Genomic DNA, 24,056 nt, shown 5'->3' with positions numbered 1-24,056 from the left:
CACAAAGTTAGTAGAGCTTTACATTTTATTAAACATTTGTGCACTAAAAGAAGCTGTGTATACTGTGCAAGTGGATATTTTTGCATATTGAAAAGATTGTAAAATTAGAATTTCTGAATGACACAGTTGATGTCAATGATTCATCCATGGTATGGAATGGTTATCTCCAATATCCGTCATTTTATCAAGACACGTATGAACTATAGTTGTTGATGAAATTTTCGCTGGCTAATATCTTTGTGATTTTAGTGGACATGCAAAAATATCAAACTTTTCTTGAACTAAACCACTTACCGATATACAATTTTCAAACTATTAAATCTTTAGAAAAACATGGCATTTTTGCTCAAGCACTATTTTTTTTATATTGTGTGTGTGTTTCTTTATACTGCATGACCTGACACTTTGTACATTTATAAAAACATTTTCTTTTATTTTCAATTCTCAAAGTTTTTTATTTTTTGAGTTTCCAACATGTTATGTATTCACTATTGGCCAATTACCTGTATCATCTCTCCTTCTGTTGCTTGTTGGCAATCAGTACTAGCGTGAATCAGCGTTGTGTATGGAAGTCAAAATACTACTTTGTTTACATTTTGCTATTTTCATGACAAATAGTTCTAACATTCTCTAAATCTTTTAAATCAACATTATAAAACTGATACTTGCCCTTTCCAAAGAAGTAAACATTTATTTGTTTTTGAGGCATAATTTGTCTTAAATTTGAAAATGTTCCAAATTAAAAAGCAAGACAAATCCATTTATACAAATTCAGCATGTTAAATTTTTGTGACTTCATTGTCCATATAATAAAATCAAACAGTCAAAGAGCATAGTGCAGTTAACATGCACAGATGTACAAACTCTCTTGGTTGTGTGCTAGTGCTATATATTGATCATTGTTATAACAAGTGCTCAGAAGATTACAAACAAGCAAGAACAATTTACAAAGACATTAAAAATTTACAAACAGAATGAGTGTTATATGTAAGAACTTGGTAAAAAGTGTAAGTAGTCTATGGTGAAAATGTAGTTCTACTACACAAGTCCTGTTTCTGTGAAAACACCGTATTGTATCATATATATGCACTGTGTCTTAAAGAAATTATAGTTTTTAACATGTTAGTGATTATAGTAAGAGTGAAACTGTTAGAGGAATGTCAAATTGAACTGTGACTCTTTAAATCACTATAAAGAAAATCTAAGTGACACATCTGTTTATTATGTTCTTTTAATATTCATAGTGGGAATAAAATATTAAATTTTCAATCAATTTAAATGACCATTTTACAAGAGACACACACATAATATTTATTCAATGTTTTTGGGTTTGGTTTGAAGACAAGTCAATTAAAAAAAAGCTATATGGCAACTTAATGAGGACTTCTGTCATCAGTGAATCTTAGAATCAAGGTACTGGTGCAAGATTTTTTTTTGGGTGGGGGCCCAAATTCTTTTATTTTTTTTAAAATACATTTTGTGCATACTCAAATTGCATCAAGTTATATTGATATCAAGCAGTACTGTTGTTCTTAGCAAACGTTAAATGCAAAAGAACCCACCACAAAAATACCATTAGAACATTATATCACCTTTAAAAAACCCACAAAACTGATAATAAGAGTCCAATAGCTGGAAAAAATGAAGTCAAACTGAGGGAATAGACAGACAGATAAGTGGAATGGTCTACAATGGGCATATTTTAATTAAGTATTTCAAATATTGATATGTATCATTTGATGTTCTTATAAAATATTTCTTAAAACCAATATGTTGAACATTTATTTGACCTATAAAAATATTTTGTTTTAGAACAATTTTTTAAATGCTAACATAGATATATTATATTGAATCATGTATCTAACTCTTCCCAACAGCGTCAATTTTTTCATGGTTTGTTGTCACACATGATATTAGATACTATCAATATAAGTATTAAAGCTGCACACCTCCAGATGAGCCAACATACTTCATGAAAATGAAAACTTCATGAGAAAAATGTACTGAGATTTTTGAAAGATATAAAGATTCAAGATAAAAGTAGTAATTTCCATGTCATTTGTGAAAAATCGCAGACTTTGTGGAGTATTTTTTGCCATATTTCTACAGCATGTTTAAGATACCTTTTTGGTAATTTACATGGGTTGTAAGTTCTGTTTGCATTGTGTAAATTATTTCCTTTGTTCACTTCAAAATATTTTACATTTTAATACATATTCAAAAGTTACATAAAAATTAGCTGGAATCTGGAGGTATGCTGCTTTAATGGTGTTACAAATGTTCCATTATGGACCAAATCACTTTCAACTGTTAGCATTACAATCTGTTAATTGGCTTATAATTTTTTATAAGAAAAGGCTTTTGAAGTAAAAAAAACAACCCTTATATCTTATTTATATAGGTGAATTGTGAGTCTGATCTATTTCTAGCAATATTTAATCAAGAACAATGTAATTGCATTTTTTTTCAGCCTAAAAGGATAAATAATAAAACTGGCTGCAATTTTGCTTGACTGAAATTATGGTGAATTGTAGCTATCTAGTGTGGTAAATAGGTATAACTAAAGTCATTTTTCTACAGTAATCTGCTTAGGTAAATAAGTGGTCATGAATATCATTCTATAGCTAGGATATATATAAATATCTGTCTATCTACATAGGCATAATGGGTTAAAATAAGGCTGAAAGTTTTAATAAAGACACACAGAATTGAGCAGCATCAAACCAGGAAAAAAACATTATTTTGTTTACAACAGAACTTACAATTGTCAAGGGAATTCAATTTCATTGACCCTTACATAAACCAGGGTTTTGCCTGACATGTTTATTTTATCTATCCATTTTTTTTTTGTCTGTAAGATATTCATAAAGTGAATTTGGGAAATTTTCACTTTTCTGCACAGACTGTAGTACAATCTGTGCAATAAGGACAATTAATTATGCCGCCTCTGTATCCAAAACATTATGATCAAACATATAAAATAGAAAACAAAGAACACTTACAGTTTGAAACTTTTTTCCTGGTTTGAATTCATATGAAATAAATCTATATTTACATCTAAAAGTATAATTTCTCTTTTATTAGAAATTTCAAGTTTCCCTTCCAATGATGGATTGGCATTAAGGATTCTAATAAAAATCACTTTAACCCTCCATGTTAAACTCTGACGTATCTTATTAACTGCATCTACTCGGATTTTTAATGCTTTATCTAGTTGCTGAAATACAACAATTTCAAATTAGACATGTAACTTACAACAAAATACACAACTGCATAATAAACACTAATCAAGCCAGAATGAAGTTAAGTTTTATTAATTATTAACGATGTCCACCAATGTTTACAATGTATTCTTGTGAGTTTATATATAGTCAAAATTCATCAGGTATCTACGTACAAAGTGACTTAACAAGTACACTGACTCATTTAATTTTGACTTTTAAAAATATTTTTATAACATTTATTATAAATGAGCAATTTTCTTCAAGCAATAAGGATGACACTATAAGTTATGACTACATACTGTTCTTTATCTAAATATCCATACGTCACCAATACATTCTGCTGCCATTGTTGAAACTGATATGTACAGTATGCCGATAGAAAGCACATAATGTTAAGACTACATAAAATTTGACACTTCAAGAAACTACTGCAAATCTTGTCAAATAAATCATAAAGACAGAGGTGAACCAAAAATAATTCTAGACAAACCTTCATCATTTAAGACAACACACTTTTAAAGCTTATGTCCACTTTCCATAACCATTACTCTGCTAAATATCTTAAATGGACTTGTCCATATTTCAATACAGACTAAACCATTGATCAGTTTCAGGGAAAATTTTTAAAATATGTACCAAATGTATAACAAACAGTACAGACCATGACCATATGGTATATGTCAGGTATAAAATCTGTTGCAGCCTGCAGACTAACGGTTTACCAGATTCATCTCTTGGCCTATTCTTATCTAAAATAATAGCTAAACATTGCACACACATATAGAGTGACAAAGTTAGGTACAGTAATAACTTGGCAAGAACCATTTTTTCATAGAAAACTCTTAAATGATTTGGTACATAAAAGCAAGCAAAAGCAACTGGATATTAAACTTACCTCAATAAATTTTCTAAGCTGCTTCACTTCATTTTTTATTTTTAAATAAGAATCTTTTTTTTCTTTATAGTTTCTGGTAATTTCATCTGGGTCTCCCCGCCTTAAATAAACAAATGATAACAAATAAGGGGAAAACATCAACAAAACAAAACAAGAGTGAAAAAAACCCTTATGGTTATATCTTGCTTACATTATGAGAGAAATGGCAGTTAATTGAATTGATTCACTCTTAATGTCTCCAGATTCAACTCCCATTAAACATCAGGGGAGTGACAGGGTAGGAGAAGAGATACCCGACAAGTGTTCCCAAACTATGTACATCTGTTGAAGCAAATTCCAACAAGTCCTTCATATAAATTACTTGAGGAAATGGTAAAATAGGAAAGTTAAGCAAATCCCCATGAAAATCATCTTTAAGTTCACAAGCCTGTATAAAAACTAAAATTTCTTATAAGCCCAAATAAATAAATTGTATAATTTTTCTAGCCAGGAAATCACATTACCAGTTAAGCTTGTGCAAATTTCGATGACTGCCAATGTTAAATATGCTGCGAAAAAGACTAACTGGAGAAGCCGATTGATGTTGAACAAATTGTTTTTTTTATTGACCTTACGAAGGGGTAATCTAAAAGGTATTTTCAATATTTTCTTGAAAATTGCAATATTCATGGACAAAGAATTATTCAAAGTGTTGTTAAATGAATTATAACTGACATTATATCAAAGAATTAACTTAAGGTCTGTAAAGTTATGTAAGTGGTTACCTTTTTTCTTCATTTTTTATTTGTTTTTCTATCTGCAGAATCTCACTTTTCAAGTTAGTAGGGGACCTTCGAGTATTTATTCTTTCACTGTGAATAGTCTGAGCCTTTTCCACATCACTCTGCACATAAATATACATGTATGTAAAACTTTCATTAAGACATTTTATCAATTATATAGCAGTTTGTTTGTTAGTTTTTTTGGTTTATTGTATTTTACAGTAATTTTATTACAGAATACTTTCATAGATATGTACCATCAGAAAATTTATAACATTTATCTTTTACATTATTCTGTACCTCAATTTCAGCCTTGTATTTATCCAGTTTCTCTTTAAGTTCTTTAATTTTCTTTTCCTGTTCTTTCAGCTTGCTGTCATAATGTTTCTTGTTTGTTTTACATGTCTCTATTTCATTAACAACATTGCCAACACCTTCCTGTAAAATATAAATGAAGTCACAGGTTTATAGCTTTTTTTTTAAATTAAAAATCATACAAACTCAACACTTGCAATAAAATTGTTTTTGTTATTTTCTTTAAGATAAAACATCTCAAGACTTTCAAAATTATATTTTTTAAATTAAAAATTATTTGACCTCCAAACTCTTATTTCTATATAACCTTCCTCAACAATGTATAAAAGAAATAGCTGTAAGCATTACTCATCATATTTCCATCTATCACATACCCATGCTGCTTTTGTGACTCTGTTAAAATGGTATTGCATGGCCGTCAATGAAAAATGAATCATTTTTCACTTTCATTTTGGGTATGCGATAAACAGAATATTATATTCATCTATCGTACAAAATAAGTTTAATTTTCTGTAAAAAATAACTTTTGTATACATGTATGTATCATAAAAACTTACCTTTATAGCATCACCAGCATCAATTTTGGACCTTATTTGAACATCAATTTCCTTGTATGCTTCTTGCAGTTTCTCTTGTACCTGTTCTTGTTCCTGATAAACAGTTGTCTTACTCTCTAACTGAGCTGTATCATTAGCTAGCAACTCTTCTAACATCTTCACTTCTTCTTCCTAGAACATGTAACATACATTTACATCATAATAATTAGGGGTGTGGATTGTAGGATAAGTGACGGTCTGATCCGGTCCACGATTCATCACTTACGATACACAAATCGAACCACGAATCTTTTGTTATCAAGACACCCATAAAAATATGTAATAATAAGTTTTGAAATCATGTTTATTTTTCTTTAAAAAATGCTAAACATTGAACATATATGCATATATAAACTAAATTTAAAGGTTGAAAAGATGTCGCACCAATATAAAATGCCACCAGCAAAATTTAAATTACTTCCAATGTTTGGAAATACTTTTGTATTTCAATTGAAAATGAGAAAAAAACAGTTTGTTAAACATGCCATGGCGAATTGACTTATACCGGTGGTAAAACGAACTTGTCTAATCACATGAAAAGACAAATATTTCCGAACATTGGAAGTAAAATTATCTTCAGCACGACTTTTTCAGCAATTGTTCCAGAGAGGATGTGTGATGTCACACTAACGTAATCATTAACTTGAGTTTCGCATATTTTGAATGATTAAAAATAAAATCGTCTTCGATACATGTCAGGTTATTATAAATCTATATATAGCGACTAAAATATTTATTTTCCTTTAAAAGCATAGTGCTCAAAAAGACTAGTTATTCTTTATTTCGAAACCAATGACTTCTTAACTCAGCATCATGGTACTTGTTTAATTCCTGTCTTTAATCGGCCTATTGTATTTAAGTAAACGCCAGCATGCCCACTGATTTGTTTAAAAGTGGGAACAAGACCCACCTGTTTTGAAAAAAGTGGGTTCAGGTACCACCAGATACATATAAATACATGTATTTTAACATCTCTGGTACCACTTTTCCCCAAAAAAATGTTTATTTAATTACCATTATTTTTGTATTTTCATTTTTTTCTCATTATAATGTAGATCTATGTTCTAATTATATTCTAATTTTATTACAGTATTTGTCACTAATAAAAACAGACCTTTGTTACTAGAAATATCGTGTGATAAAACATTCACGACATCTGAAGTGAATTGAAAAGACAAAAAAAATATGATCACTCAGATCAAACAATAATATAAATTATTTTTCCCTTAAAATAATTTCCTTTATTATTCCTTTATTTTTTCAAGAAATTATTTCAATCTCGTTCGAACGAGATTTTTGTTTACAAATCACTGGTTCCATTTCGGTGTATATATTAGTTAGGTAGTAAACGGAACCAATATCACTCTCAACAACTATATAAGCACGTGAAACTCGGTCTCTCAGTTTTACAACTCGCTGTCCGACTTAAACTTCAAATTTTAACTCTTCGGATTTGTACATCGGAAATCCTCGTTGTTTGGAATGCCACGTGGTAGAGAAGTACCAAAGTTTTAAGGGCTTCAAGGCCAGTAAATAACTGCAAACCAGCCTAATAATGTACAGACCAGGGTGCGGAAAAGGCCAGGCAGAGGAGGACGGTGATCCCTAAGCCAAAGACACGTCTTTACAGTCCCAACGCCAGGTTCGTCCAAATTTTTTTCCCAATTAAAAGAAAAACCTTTTTTTGGAAAAACAAAAATTATGGAGAGCTTAGTCAATTGTTACCGAATAGTAACGTTAGTAAATTAATAATAATTCAGGTTCAAATGATTTAAGTAAATGGGGTTGTGGCAGTGGTTTCAGTAAATAATAATATTCCCTCCTTTATTAACGTGGCAACCCCCACAACGGGGATTTTCTTTTCAACGGTAAGCCATGCGCGATAACTCGCATGCGTCCCAATCCCGTTACCTCGTTTAGCAGAACAGAACGATATTGCGGGCCGCACTTACCAATCTTCATCAAAAACAAAAATTTGTGGGGAAGAATATGTTAATTTACATTGATGTTAAAAAGGGAACCCGGGGAAAACTCTCCCAATATTTGTGAATGGTTAATTTTTTAAATTTAACGTTTAAATGGGGAAATTGAAGCATGTTCCGAAGAGATTGGCAAAAAAGATTTCCCGACATTTGAAAAATGGGAAGCTAATGGCATTTTTGATAATGCGTCGTGTTTTGTCAAAATCAACGCCTGACAAAAAGCTATGAGCTAATTTTACACCTTTATGTATAACATTAGAGAAGGCCGCTGCAAAGACAAGGGTCGTATTGCGGGGAAACACGACAATTTCGTCTCCAGAAGCAATACACCAGCCCCCTGGTCAAAAGAAATAAACGATCTGTGGTGGCGGCTGTATGCATTGAAGGGCTCTGTTTAACAAAAAACCCCCTCAAACGTGGAGGAGATATACATTAACCCTTCCCAATTCAGGTTCATGCAACGTGCCTGATTGTTAAGTTCTCAACAACACGTGCTCGAAAATGTCACGGTCTCATCGGAAATCAAGAATGGCACGTGGTCTGGTCCACAGTCGAATACAAACAAGTCTTCGGAATACAACAGTCTAACTTTAACTAATAACCTTTCGTTAGACCCTAAAGGATCATTCCCAATCAGCAAAGAAAAAATTTAATGTGGTCCAAACAATTCGTGGAAAAAAAAAAAAAAAAAAAAATCAATATCTCATAATCAGGATATTTAATTTAAGTCTCCATCACCAATTAATGTTTAGGGTTTTAAGACGATTATTTAAGATATTAAATGAACAAAACCGAAGGTGGTATTTTTATTACAAGGATTTTTGACGGTTTTTTCCCATTCAATATAACGGTCCACGTGCAACCACGAAATGCCCAAAAAATTTGCGCTCTGAAACCAGGATTTAAACCCCGAAACTTATACAATCAAAAATTAATAAAGAAATTGACATTGGGTAGGGTAGCTGGTCCGTTTTGTTACAATCGGCCATTGCCAAAACTAATCGTCTCCCCTATTGGGCTTGTACCAAAAAGACACCGGGTGAATATAGGCTCATTCACCATTTATCATATCCCCCTGGTGAATCAATAAATGATTACATTGATCCTAACCTATGCACGGTAACAGTACAACTAGTTTTTGATGAACGCGGTTAAACTTATCCAGAATTTGGGTCAGAATTGTAAACTATTTAAAAGCGGATATTTCGTAGTGCTTACAGATTGGATCCCTATTAAACGTCCGACTTTGAATTACTTGGTTTCTGCTTTAATAATAACTTTTATTTTGATAAAGCTTTGCCTTTCGGCGCATCAATAAGCTGCATAACTTTTGAAAGATTTTTTCGCGTTTCCTTGAGTTTAGTGCTCTCCGTAAATTTTAAAAGGCAGGAGGATTAAATACATTATTTAGATGATTTTCTGGGCGCGGATATTACTTTTTGAATTCTTGTTCAGAAGCATTTCAAATTTTTAAAACTACTATGTCCGAGTTGGGTGTTCCACTTGAGGAAGAGAAAACAGAGGGACCCTGAACAGAAGTATTAACGTTTTTAGGCCTCGAACTCGATTCAAATAATATGACGGTTAAAGGTTCCGGGAGTAAAAAAATCCAGGAAGTTGTCTTAAAAATTGAAGAGATTATTATCTCATAAAAAAAAAAACGTTGAAAAAAATGCAGTCATTAATTGGTGTATCTTAATTTTTGTTGTCGGGCTTATACCATGGGAGACTTTTTCACGTGATTAATTTTGATTCTATATGCGGGCTTAACTAAACCATTTCACCGCATAAGGCTTAAAAAGAGATAAGATTGGATTTTAAAAAATGTGGTTATCGTTTTCTTCAAAGATTTTTAATGGTTTATCCTTATTTCCCATGACAAGTACTGGTAATCGAATGTTGATGGTTTCAACTTTTTTTGTTTCACAGATAGCGCAGGGGGACCAAATTTAGGAATTTGGTGTATATTTTTGGGGTCCACTGGTGTTATGCGAATAATGGCCCCTTGAATGGCCCACGAATCCGGTTCATTACTTCAGATATTACTGTTCTTGAATTATTTCCGATTTTGGTAGCATTATATATTTGGGGAGATCAGCTGTTGAATAAGAAGATTCAATTTCACTGTGGATAATATAGCAGTTGTTCATATATTAAATAAATTGTTCTTCAAAGTCTTGTAGAGTAATGAGACTGGTACGTTTAATAACACTACGTTGCCTAAAACTAAAATATCTGGATAAGGTCAACTCACGTGGCCTGGTTTTCATCAAAAGCTATTTGTGACTCTTTTGGTCCCTCGTTTACAGCTATCCCGATTCCGATCACTCGCCCCGGAAGCAGACCCCGAGCCCCGTCCTAGTGACCTCATTTTTCTATGGAGCAATTTCAGGGAAGAGCCTAGACAGTTGCTTTAAAGTTCAGCGTAGCTCCAAATTCGATGATCCGTAATATAATAATGCCATAAGGTCATTTAAAAAAAATTAAAATTTAGGGCACGAATATAATTTAACTTCTGATTGGCCAATTCCGGTCGATTCATATGATTTTAATATTTTACCATTTTGCTTTGGAGAAGGGTTAAATCCCCTAAATCAATCACTAACATATTTGGCAGGAATTAACTACGTTCATAAAATCCTCGGTTTTAAGAGTTTTAAATCAAAGTCTTTATGGTTAACAAATTAATTAGAGGGCTGGTTTGCAGAAAGTAGACCTACGCAAGATTTACGGGCACCTCTTACAATACATGTATTAGGAAATATGCCTTAATTTACACTCCGTTTGTTATGATAATTATGAAACCACATTATTTCGAGCACTGTTCATCACGCTTGCTTATTTTTGGCCTTTTTTCGTGTCAGTGAACTTACAGCTTCAAGTATTTATCATCTTGGCCATGGCAATTTTGCTTAACGATGTACACTTTGAAGAGAATGAACAGTATATCGTTATCTGTCTTCGCCATTATAAAAACAAGCCAATATGGTAATCCAGCTATCATCAAGCTGCCTAGGAATATGAATGGATTATGTCCTGTTCTGAGATACTAGAATATTTAAAGATCCGAATCAAAAGGTTTTCAATTTGTTTTTGTCCATAAAAACGGAGCACCAATTTTGAGGTCACAATTTCTCGTGTCGCTATCGCTAGCTATTGAATAAGACCCCCGTTATCGAGCCGGGCCATTTTTCCGGACACACAGTTTTTAGGATTGGTCGGGCGACTGATCTGGCCTATCGCTAGTTATCCATCAGATGCCATTATGAAATTAGGGTCGAATGGTCCTCTAACTCTTTTAAAAGCTGTATGTACGTTAAGTTTCAACCTGAATTCTATTTTATTCAGATGTCTGGGTGTTAGGGCGATTCGTTTGCCGTAGGTTGGGCCGGGTTCACGCATCTGACACTTTTACAAGAAGCAATTTTAAGATCGACGGTGTGGCTCCAATTGCATGGTGGGGAAAAAGAGGCCTTGGTTTGGTCGGGAATTGAGGCGTCACATTGAATTGCAGGTTCTATTTTTCTCAGCCACCTAAAATGGTAATTATTAACTTGGGGGGAAAATCGACTTGCAATCGTTTAAAACACCCAACATAAGAAATCTCATAAAACAGGAAATCCACTATTTACGTGATGCCTTTTCCTGACACCCTTTTTTGTGTGGATGGATATCCTCCACGAACTTGGCCGGAAAATCAAAACAAGCCTTAAACTTAAAGAGAAAGCGTTTAAAATAGATTAGGTCGAAGAATTGTCACGGAGTCTGGGAAGGGGGGCGTTTATTACCACTGAGATTAATGACGCCTGTTTCTTCCGCCCTGATGGTATCCATTTAAACATTGTAGGCTTGGAGTTTTATTTAGACTATTTGAAAGATGCAATTGTTTGAAAATTTTATTAAATAAGTGTTCATCGCTATTTTTTTTGGAGGATAAATTTTTTGTGTCAAAATTTACTGTGGCGGGAAAAAAAAATTTTGGGCGATCGGAGGCGGGGCCCTCTGGTTAACAATTTTTTCTAGGTCTTAACTAATTTCCCGGGGTATTTTAAAACAGCGTTTAAAATTAAAATTTAATCTTTGGGGGTTTAAAAATTCTAAATTTTTTTTGTCGGGAAAGTAGGTCAGTGGGATTTTCGGTATTAAATGTACCCGGTAAGGGGTTTGGATAAAGTATGACACAGTTATTTGTCGGTTTTAAAAATGGGGGACACAGGGAAAGTGTCGGGATAAAGTGTGACACGGGGTTAAAGTGTTTGGTAAAAAATTTTGTGACACAAGTTTTTTTGTGTCAGGTTAAACCCGATATTTTCCCCTAGTGCTTTTGGGGAAAATCTGTGTGGGTTTTTAACGGTATTCGTACTTTAGGCCCGTGAAAGCTTCTGGTAGTTTTCATTATTTTTACGGTTATTCGGTAGGATAATGGAAGGTATCAGTGGTTGTCAGCTGGTCCGCTTGTTGATGTACTATTATTTGGCTCCGTGGGCTTTTGTCCGGTAGCCCGATATTATTATAGGTTTCCGTACGATAATGGGAAGGGTGTCGGTCTTTGTCAATTTTTAGTTCGTATTGGTATATCATAAGACAACTGGTAAACATAAGTGGACTAGTATTCTGTTAATGTTTGGCCCAATACTGTTTTGGTCAATTAATTTATGACTAACATTTTCGTTCAAGCCTCCTTCCGGTCGGCATACCGTTTTTTCCCAAACAAAACCACGTTGGTTATCCCGTTGTTTTTTCGAGTGGCCCATAATTTCCAAAACATAAAATACAAACTTGAAATTTATTTTTCCGAAATAGTAAACATTTTATAAATGTACCATGTTGTTGTTTTCTCTTTTTCTGGTAACAAAATAACAATATAGTTTTTATACATTTTAGAATTAAGACAGACATCAAGTTTTACGAAAAATCATTGGTCATGTGACATGTTAGCTGACAGTTATTAACCGCGGCGGAAAATTAGGCCATGACGGCCAACTAAATTTTTTGTTAGTCACACTTTGGTTTGCATTTTCATACGTTCATAATGAATATATAATTGAGATTATTACAGTTTATTCCCGTTTGCAACCTCAAGAATAAACTTACTGTTGTGTTTCTTAAAAAAACAAGAGGGCCATGATGGCCCTAGATCGCTCACCTGATTTATCAAACTCATCCAAACAATTACCTAGACAAGCATTCTGACCAAGTCTCATGACAGGTGAGTCAAAAATGTGACCACTACAGTGTTAACAAGGATTATCCATATTTGAGCAGTGCGACCTAGTTTTCTACCCAGGTGACACATATTCAAACTTGACCTAGAAATCATCAAAACAAACTTTTAGACCAATTTCAAGGATACTTGGATCAAAACAGTAGCAACTAGAGTGTTAACAAGATTTTTCTATTTTTAGCTCCGGTGACCTAGTTCCACATGCGATTTCGAACTCATCCAAGCAATTACCTATACAAGCATCCTGACCAAGTTTGATGATAACTGAGTCGAAAATGTGACCACTAGAATGTTAACAAGGTTTTTCCATATTTGGGCGGTGTGACCTAGTTTTTTTTCATCCAAGATGACCAATGTACGAACTTGACTTAGAAATCATCAAAACAAACTTTCAGACCAATTAACAGAATATTTGGATCACAACAGTAGCCACTAGAGTGTTAACAAGATTTTTCTATTTTTAGCTCAGTGACCTACTTTTTCATCCGAGATGACCCATGTTCAATTTCTTCCCAGCAATGACCTAGACAAGTTTCCTGACGCAAGTTTGATGACAATTGAGTCAAAATTGTGACCACTAGAGTGTTAACAAGGTTTTTCTATTTTTAGCTCCTGTGACCTAGTTTTTCATCCGAGATGACCCATGTTCGAACTCATCCGAGCTATCACCTAGACAAGCATCTTGATCAAGTTTGATGATGATTGATGCAAAAATGTGACCACTAGAGTGTTAACAAGGTTTTTTCTATTTTTAGCTCCGGTGACCTACTTTTTCATCCGAGATGACCCATGTTCACACTCATCCGAGCTATCAACTAGATAAGCATCCTGACCAAGTTTGATGATGATTGATGCAAAAATGTGACCCCTAGAGTGTTAACAAGGTTTTTCTATTTTTAGCTCCGGTGACCTACTTTTTCATCCGAGATGACCCATGTTCGAACTCATCCGAGCTATCACCTAGACAAGCATCTTGACCAAGTTTGATGATGATTGATGCAAAAATGTGACCGCTAGAGTGTTAACAAGGTTTTTCTATTTTTAGCTCCGGTGACCTACTTTTTTTCATCCGAGATGACCCATGTTCGAACTCATCCGAGCTATCAACTAGATAAGCATCCTGACCAAGTTTGATGATGATTGATGCAAAAATGTGACCGCTAGAGTGTTAACAAGGTTTTTCTATTTTAGCTCCGGTGACCTACTTTTTCATCCGAGATGACCCATGTTCGAACTCATCCGAGCTATCACCTAGACAAGCATCTTGACCAAGTTTGATGATGATTGATGCAAAAATGTGACCGCTAGAGTGTTAACAAGGTTTTTCTATTTTTAGCTCCGGTGACCTACTTTTTCATCCGAGATGACCCATGTTCGAACTCATCCCAGCTATCACCTAGACAAACATCCTGACCAAGTTTGATGATGATTGAGGCAAAAATGTGACCTCTAGAGTGTTAACAAGGTTTTTCTATTTTTAGCTCTTGTGACCTAGTTTCTCATCCGAGATGACCCATGTTCGAACTCATCCGAGCTATCAACTAGATAAGCATCCTGACCAAGTTTGATGATGATTGAGGCAAAAATGTGACCGCTAGAGTGTTAACAACTAAATGTGAACGGACGACGGACGGACGGACGACGGACAATCATCGATCCTAAAAGCTCACCCTGAGCATGCTCAGGTGAGCTAAAAAATAGACAGTTTTAACTGTTTCTTTAATATTATGACGTAACACGTAGGTGCTTGAATTTGTCAAGCGTTTTAGGTCAATGGCCACCAAATTTTGGTTATTTTACATACAGTTTAGGTTGCGGGCCACAAATTTTTGTCGATTTTGTTCATTTCCCATCGGCAAAAAGTGTGCGTTTTTGGACGCACAGACCTTGAAAAATTTGCGTACTCTTTGTATTTTCTGCGTTAAAAACACACGTTTGTGCGTTACTGGGCATGCTGAAACGTTGCATAATGCCCAATTTATACTCAAATTGTATTCATTTTTTTTCAACTTTTAGAGTGTGAGAAACAACGAATATATAATAAACAAATAAAATCGCGATCCACGATCTCTGGACTGAAGAATATTCATACTCGATTTTTCATTTTGAATCATGATTATCCGAGTACTCGAATACTCGCCCCAGCCCTAGTAATAATGGAAGTGTCTTTCTATGGTCAATTTTTCCTGTTTGGTAAAGAATATGTTTTCACAGTCTTGGATAAAAAAGCCACTCTATCTGTTAATTATCAACAAACGTCAATCTTAAAATCATTAATATTCACTTTAAATAATTCTAAGGAATATATTTTATTGGACACTAAAGGCAAAGTATTAACAGATTATTATGATTGAAGAATGTACATATTTCATTTACATGTATGAATTCATTGAAACATCATTAAATATAGAACAACTTACATAAGTAGCAACATCTACTGGTGCTGGATCCTCAATGTTTTTCAACTCACTAATTTCCTAAAAATCACAAAAAAGTTGGATTTTTTTTATTAACAAATAAATAAAGTTGGAGGCAAGCATAACATGGCATACAGAAAGTGATATACATCAATCTTTCATTTTGGTTCTTTTTTTGGTTTTAAATCATTACTCAGCCTGTCTCTTTTAGGATCAGATGTCAAATGTGTTTTACAATTGGGAGATTTGCCATGGAGATGATTGTGCAAAAACTTTATTAGTCAATGAAACACGCTGAAATTGAATTATCTAGATAGCTTCCATAAACTTAAATAGTAAAATATTTCCCATGTTGGTTTCAAACTCAAAATTTTAGTGTGAATTTTATCTACTTAAGTTTCTTTATTGCTGTCTACATTTTTAATCAAATATATCAAAATTACCCACAGCAAAGATCTATGCATGTAAAACAAACAGAATCGACATACCAGTGACAGTTTTCTTTTCTCTTCTCTGATCTTCATCAAAGTGGTTTCTGCTTTCCTCTCCTGTTTTGTGTTGACCTGAATCTCCGAGTCAAGCTGTGTTTTCTGTTGTTTTATCTGAGACAGTGTTTGATGTAACACCTCTATCTGACTGACTAGAGCTGCTATATCCTCCTCTACATTAGCAGTAAGAAACTTGGCTTTGTCCTGGTTGCTGGAGTAATATCGGAATGTTGGGAAACTGAATACTTGATCCCCTTGAGCAGTAAATGCCTGAAATTATACACGATAATAAGAAACAGTATTATAACACTATATGCTTGTATTTATTTCATGTTACATGGATGATATCAAGGACAAATATAAAAATTTCATATACCCCGTTGATCTATTCATGTGCTCATTTTACTTTGATTATGCTAATTGTAATGAAACATTTTGTTCTTCATACTATGCTCCTTTAAAGTTTCGTGTTTACATGTATGTTCCTTTCATTTTAATTTGCTTTAAGTATGTATATACTTCATTGCAACAATAGTTTTGACTGAATTATTGAAAAAAAAAACAACTATTTAGCACGAAACCTATTTAGAAACACTTAACTTGACTATGATCAATCTTAGTGCACAAATATATGGCCAAAGGCTTGTTTACAAATGCATTAAAAAAATTCCACACTTCTCTAGAATTCCTGGGAGGACCTGGTCTCTTATCAGGGTCCATCACCTGCCTTGCCATTCTGCCATCATCAATGAGCAACACACATTCTACTGTCCTCTGGAAAAAACAACATGATTCCTATTTAGAAGTTATTAGCAGAATCATAAAACCAAAAAACTTGCCTTTGGATTCCAACCGTTAGATTGCTAAATTTCTTAAAATCGACTAGTACAGCTTTTATTGTTAATTTTTCGATTTGTATCAAATTTTTTAGTGTCCGTATGATAGTAATAAGCAGGTTGCATTTTTAACTAGCAAAAAAATTTATTCATTTTAACGGGAAGGTTCATTATTACAGAAGTCTTTTATCTAACCTTAATCTGCATAAGACGTTAATTCCTCTGCGGGGCAGTATTTTTGCAGCCTTATTCAAACAGCCTTTTCAGAAAAAATGAGTATAACTCATTAATCTTACTAAACAGTATGAGGTAAAATGAAATCATAAATTTTCGGTGATTTATCATCCTTGAACAGTGTCTAAAACCCCAAATTTTAAATACAATATAAATTTACTAAAGTACCTTCTATTGATTCGATTTGAAAACTATTAGTAAATCAATTATCCAAATAATAAATATAACGTTATTTGACATGCATATTACACTGTGTAAAAATGTGAATATCAGTTTGTGGGTAAAAAAACATAAATTGATTCAATTATCTTCCTGTTTTCATGGTTGAGAGGTTCATGAGTCGAACCAGTGTGCAAGTTTCATAAGCAATATGTCAATAAACTTACGAAGTTATATTAGTATTAAAAAACACTTTAGTCAAAATTAAGTGTTAAATAGGCATAATTCTGTCAAAAAATGCTGAAATTTACCCCCTCCTCTCAGTATTTGAACACCCGTAGTTCAAACTATCAAACTTCCATAAACAATTGAACTATAACTCAAAAATTCTAACTAAACAAAAGTAAAAAGGGGTAATTCTGTCAAATTGCTTGACTGAGTTATTCCTTTTACAGGGGGCACAATATGAAACACCTTGCTTAATTCAAAACATATGTAAATTTAAAAAATATCTTTGAATTATTTAAAAAATTTTATAAAATAAAATTTAACAGAGCTAATACTCTACTTAGCTCTGACATGAAAGTTATAAATAATTGAAATTACAACTTGCCGGTTCATGATAGTACTCTAAGGACTGAAGAATTTGATAACTTTTTTTATAAAATGTCAGTAAATTTGAGGATAACAACTCTTACCTGATCAATAAGTGTATTATAAACCATTGGTTGATCACATTTCACCATATCCAGCACTGAATAGAACTTGCTATTGTCTGCCCTCTATGTTTAAAAAAATCAAAATGATTAACATACATGATTTCAACAAAACCTCATAAAAATGGCCCATAAACAATATAGAATCTAACACATTTCTCTGTTACACTGTATATTAAGAAAATGTTTTGAAGGGATTAATGCCATGTATTATATAAATATATAATACATATATTTAAAACAAATCAAGTAATTTCTGAATAAATGCCATTGAAAACTTCCTCACTCCATGTCAACATTACAAAATTTGACTCTGAAACAACTCATTGTAACTGAGCAGTCACACATCCTCTGAACTACAAAACTGTTTGCATTCTAATATGAGCCGTGTCACAACAAAACCAACATAGTGCGTTTGCGACCAGCATGGATCCAGATCCCCGCAGTCTGATCAGGATCCATGCTGTTCACTATCAGCATCTCTACTTGTAATAGAGTTGGTAAGCGAACAGCATGGATCCTGATCAGACTGCACTGATGCGCAGGCTGGTCTGGATCCATGCTGGTCGCAAACTCATTATGTTGGTTTCGTCGTGACGCGGCTCATATATTTTTGTGGGTAATTTTTGAGGTGTTTTTTCTAGACACAATAAAAAAACTAGGTTCATATGAAGACCCGTAGGTGCCCCTTCGTCCAATTACAGCTGGCATTGAAGTAAAATCACTGCCCTATTGTGCTTTAGTTGGATAAATTCTTCAAAGAACAAAGCAGGATTTGAACCAGCTGCCTTAAAGAGTTATTCACAATCAACTACTTAAAGCACTTTGCAGTAAAACGGCATATTATGACATCTTCTTAATAATAAATGATTTCTTAAACACATGAAAGAATGTAAAGCCACCAGCAGGATTCTAATGCCCCTGATAAGCAAATAATTTGTATAATATATCTGAAGAATACCTACCTTCTCTGAGACATCATAGACCCTGTCCTGAAAAATATTAGCAAAACACAAATTATGAGAAAAAATACAAACAGATCAAATAAGTTACATAAATGATTTAACTGGACTGTTTCAATACCATGATGTAAGTCATTCTAATATTCCCTTTTTAAGAATTGTACTTGTAACACTTTAATTTTTAATAGTATTTTCAACAAATAAAAGAGAACATAAACATTGTCCATGCAGATATATCTGTTTAGTTAAATACTGCAGTCTTAAAATTTACAATTACTTCACTTACTAAAATTTCCTACCAAGATTTTAATATTTATCAAGATTTACCTCTTTTATTTATCAGCTTACATAGACATAGAATATATTTACCTTAAATTTACTGACAATGATGGTAGGTTTATATTGTGGACAAACGTTAGAGATGATTTGTTCCAGTAGTTTCTCATCATGGTAGTCATGACAACAGAATGAGTTCATCAAACCTTTCAGACAACATTCAACAGCTAATGCCCATTTCTGATCAGCAAGAGTAAAACATGCACCTGAAATAATATACACGTATGTATGATTAAATTCAATGTTCCTTGTATAACTAAAACCTATAAACAGAACTTAAATCATTTCTTGGCCGTCGGGTCCACAGGCTATCCTGTATTACTAACCAGTTATTACAAATTTCTTAACAAAACCTGATTACTAATTCCACATGATTTCTGAATCAATGTTGAGAGACAAATGACCACTAGACTCAGTCCTTGAAATCATCACAGAGAAAATGCACCTCGCCCGAGAATGGAACCAGCTACTCCTGTATTACAAATCTGATACTCTTCTTATTGAGCCTTATGGACAGACAACTCACAGAAAAAGAGGTTATTACTGATTTATTTCATGCAATCACAAAAATTACCAAAATATTTTACAAAATAGCCATATAAATGTACATGTATGTGACCATTAAACAAGAGCTGTCGGTAGGACAGCAACGCTCGACTATTCTTAGTGCTTGATAGTAAAAAAAATGCTTGATAGAGTTACCTCCTCCTGTTTACAGGTTGGGGTCATGATGGTGAACAAGTGTGCAAAGTTTCAAAGCCATATGTCAATGGACTTTGAAAATATTTGAACTATTACAAAAACTTTAACGTAAATTCTAAGTCGAAAAAGGGGCATAATTCTGTCAAAATGCTTGATAGAGTTACCTCCTCCTGTTTACAGGTTGGGGTCATGATGGTGAACAAGTGTGCAAAGTTTCAAAGCCATATGTCAATGGACTTTGAAAATATTTGAACTTTTACAAAAACTTTAACGTAAATTCTAAGTCGAAAAAGGGGCATAATTCTGTCAAAATGCTTGATAGAGTTACCTCCTCCTGTCTACAGGTTGGGGTCATGATGGTGAATAAGTGTGGAAAGTTTCAAAGCCATATGTCAATGGACTTTGAAAATATTTGAACTATTACAAAAACTTTAACGTAAATTCTAAGTCGAAAAAGGGGCATAATTCTGTCAAAATGCTTGATAGAGTTACCTCCTCCTGTCTACAGGTTGGGGTCATGATGGTGAACAAGTGTGCAAAGTTTCAAAGCCATATGTCTATGGACTTTGAAAATATTTGAACTATTACAAAAACTTTAACATAAGTGGTTACGCCGACGCCGACGCTCGGGTGACTGCAATAGCTCTACTTATTCTTATCGAATAGTCGAGCTAAAAATAGAACGCATTCTGGCACTACTGTCATATGATACAGTCACACTTGTACATGTATACTGAGGCCTCGTGACATACCTGCACAACAATATAACAACAGCGTCCTTACCTAATGGACCTATAGGTTTCTTGTGGAACCTTCCGAGGCGAGCATATTCATCTACAGTTTGTATAAGTTGAGGCATAAATGGTCCAAACCGTTTAAGTCTGTTTCCCTGAGAGGCTTTCAATGACTGGAGATTCCTTTGATGTTTATCTATCTGAGTCTGACTGACTTGATGATCTTGTCTGAAAATTAACAATAAAATAACCTTTGAATTACTGCACAATGTAAGATGACATGTTTCAAAGTAATTATTTATTGGGGGAAGAATAGAAAAATACACCTAACAAATTCAACAGGTGTTTCTGAAAATTTCAGTAACAATTTTAAGTTAGATAAGCATTTCAATATCCATTGATTAAAACTTATTCTTTGTATTAGCCCTTTACCTGCTGAATTTCTTTAACAGACTTGTCCAACTTCTAATTTCACAACATGATCATTTTCTTTAGGAATATCAAAATGAAAAATCTAAAAGCCAACAGTACAGAGCCAAGTCAGAATGCATCCAACTTTTGATTTTCATTAAGATCAATACTCAACCAACCCCATGTTTTTTCTCATTTCTCATATTTAGCTTTATTGACCTAAAAAAAATCACTTTGGCTCCTATAAAGATATACACTTAACGAAACTTATAAGTACTCCGATTTCAAACTTGCAGGAAAACTCCGGTTTTCAAAATATATACCAAATCAATGTTGAAAATGTGTACTGACTCTACTTTCCGACTGCATGAATGATTTTAAAATAAAATCAATCATCCGAAACACAATATGGCGGTCACATGCAAAAACCTGAAAATGGGCACGTGCATTTCGTGCAAGATGCCCACATTGTGTATTTTGATGCAGATTGTTAGTTTATTGATGTGCATAAAAACATAAAATGACCCGAATGTCGCTGCAACAAAGAGGAATTGCCATTGGGCTATTACAGGGCGGCGCATCGACTGCAGAGGTATGAATTTTAAACACGCAATTTTGTTTATTTATTGCGTTTTTTTTAAAATATACTTTTGCTGGTTTGTTGTGTATCGAATTTCTTGACATTGATATCATTTATTTTATCTTGGCAGCCCGTGCAATGCATGTACAGAAGAGAAGCATTACTAAGCTCCTAGCTAAATACAGACGAACCGGAAGTATCGCCAATCTCCCGAGACGGCCACGTGGTAGAGCAACAACACGTGCTCAAGATAGATTCATTGTTTTAACACATCTCCGTCAACGGAGGTGCACATCGGTCGAAACATCAAGGGCGACAGTCGGCACCCACGGACGACCAATTAGTGACACTACCGTTCGAAATCGTCTCAGATCTGCAGGACTACGTGCAAGAAGACCATTCCGTGGTATAGTACTTCGCAGAAACCATCGACTTGCACGTGTACGTTGGGCAAGAGCACATTTACGATTCACGCGTGCTGACTGGGCGCAAGTCTTGTTAACGGACGAGTCCCGTTTTAATATTCAGGGTAACGACGGCCGGGCACGTGTTTATCGCCGACGTGGAGAAAGATACACAGATCCGTGCGTGGTAGAACAAGATCAGTTCCGTGGCGGGTCTGTGATGATATGGGCTGGCATTTCACTGCACCAGAAAACGCCACTCGTTGTAGTTCGTGGAAATTTAAATGCAGTCCGTTATCAGGTTGAAATTCTGTGCCCCGTTGCAATTCCCATCATTCAACAGAATAGGGGAATGATTCTCATGCATGACGGTGCTACGTGTCATACTGCACAGACCACACGAACACTCTTACAACAACAGAGAATAAACGTTCTTCCATGACCTTCAAAGTCGCCCGACCTCAATCCTATAGAGAACATTTGGGATGAGCTGGGTCGGCGTGTATACAGAGGTCAAAATGCACCCACAACCCAACAGGAGCTACAAAACAGACTTGTTCAAGAGTAGGAGAACATTCCGGTAGGTTATTTCCGAAATTACATAATGTCTATGCGCGCACGATGCCTAGCTGTAATCAGAGCAAACGGAGGACATACGAGGTATTGACTAAATGGACTAAACTTGAAGGTATTTGATTTTTTTTACAATGGTGATCACAGTTAATGATTTTCTGTTAAGTTTGAGTTATTGTAAAATGCATTTACTATTATAAAATGATGATACTATGATTAAAGTTTATACAGTATCGACTTAGACTAGTTATAGTAATTCTAACACAATATAATAAAAAATTGGTCGGAGTACTTATAAGTTTCGTTAAGTGTAGTTTTAATTCAGGCTAAAAGATATCTCTATACTTACCCTAACTTAAACCTATCATTCTTGTATTTCTGTATTGCATTTCTAAACTGGTCAAGCTGATGATCTGTTGTGGTTTCCTGAGCCTGTAAACTGGCAACTTTCCCTTCTAGAGTTTCAATCTTCTTCATCCGTGCCCTTCTTTCATTTTCATAGTCATCACGTGAACTGTTCACATACGTAAAATAACCAACATTAAAGATTTTATTTCAAAATACTGTAATTTCTTTGAGAATTAAAGTACCTTGTGAATGAAATATGAATAAAATGCATTATTTTATGGAATGACTCTTTTCATTGGAACTATAATAAGAATTTTTAAATAGCGTGTTTAATTTCATATTTTTATAATATAAGAAAACATAACTTCCAAGCTGGTTTTCCAAAACTTCTTATTATATCTGAGTCTATATTTGTTAAGAATGCAAACATTAATTAACATGTGCAGTGCCCTTTTTATGGTTAGAAACCACTAGAAAAACAAAATATTCATATACTATCAGCATCAATCTCGTTTTCTTCTACTTGTAAACTAGTTGGGAATACTACAATTACCAGGTCAATGTTCATATTCAAAAACTAAAATTTTTGGAAACAAACTTTTTACACTTAAGGTATGATCCACCTAATGCATTATCTCCACTTTGAAGAGTATTCAAATAGGCTAGAACTACTGTCAACTGCATTGTAACTGAGGGGCGTGGGTTCGAGCCCCAGAAGAGGCAACTTTTTTTTATTTCTATTTTTTTTCTTTGAACATTATTTGTGTCTCTCAAATCACTTTTGAGATGAAAAAAGTTTAAAATTTTAATTATGAAATTATTATTGGTATTTATTGGCTAAATTGTGCCAAATTTATTATCAAATATGGTACCTGATATTTTCAAAGTCTAATAAAATAAAAACTAGACGGTAAAAGTTTTTTATATTTGACAAGTGCAACCAATATACTTTTAAGAAAATTTATGCAAACTTTGAAAACAGCCCCTGATTTGAGTAAATTTTAGGGATAATTTGAATGAGGCCCTCCAAGTAGAAAAATGATCAAAAAACTACTTAAAATGGGTGGGGTAGGGTAACATTTATATACATATTTCAAACATTTTGAGTCGAAACAATAATTTTGCTGGGTCATTTGTTAGCTGAATGCTATTATTTGTT

The 24,056-nt window shown here is 33.8% G+C and overlaps 1 protein-coding gene across 2 annotated transcripts in view; it reads right to left on the bottom strand.

The window, feature by feature from the left end:
- LOC132719720 (structural maintenance of chromosomes protein 6-like) overlaps positions 1-24,056 on the bottom strand; it is a 57,536-nt gene that overhangs the window by 12,742 nt on the left and 20,738 nt on the right. Inside the window, exons 12-24 of one of the 2 annotated variants that reach the window (XM_060703569.1) lie at positions 22,899-23,063; positions 20,631-20,809; positions 19,179-19,351; positions 18,813-18,839; positions 17,830-17,913; positions 16,578-16,676; positions 15,903-16,172; positions 15,418-15,474; positions 5,753-5,923; positions 5,181-5,318; positions 4,884-5,002; positions 4,120-4,219; positions 3,056-3,217 (exon numbers count right to left, since the gene is read on the bottom strand). In XM_060703569.1, coding sequence (XP_060559552.1) covers positions 3,056-3,217; positions 4,120-4,219; positions 4,884-5,002; positions 5,181-5,318; positions 5,753-5,923; positions 15,418-15,474; positions 15,903-16,172; positions 16,578-16,676; positions 17,830-17,913; positions 18,813-18,839; positions 19,179-19,351; positions 20,631-20,809; positions 22,899-23,063 — 1,744 coding nt within the window. The remainder of the gene's footprint in view (positions 1-3,055; positions 3,218-4,119; positions 4,220-4,883; positions 5,003-5,180; positions 5,319-5,752; positions 5,924-15,417; positions 15,475-15,902; positions 16,173-16,577; positions 16,677-17,829; positions 17,914-18,812; positions 18,840-19,178; positions 19,352-20,630; positions 20,810-22,898; positions 23,064-24,056) is intronic. The other variant, XM_060703570.1, reaches the window with a different exon arrangement.

The sequence above is a fragment of the Ruditapes philippinarum genome, unplaced genomic scaffold, assembly GCF_026571515.1.
Source record: "Ruditapes philippinarum isolate M1 unplaced genomic scaffold, ASM2657151v2 ctg2458_1_1_1_1, whole genome shotgun sequence".
Lineage (NCBI taxonomy): Eukaryota > Metazoa > Mollusca > Bivalvia > Venerida > Veneridae > Ruditapes > Ruditapes philippinarum.
This window is presented reverse-complemented; position numbering and strand designations above follow the sequence as displayed.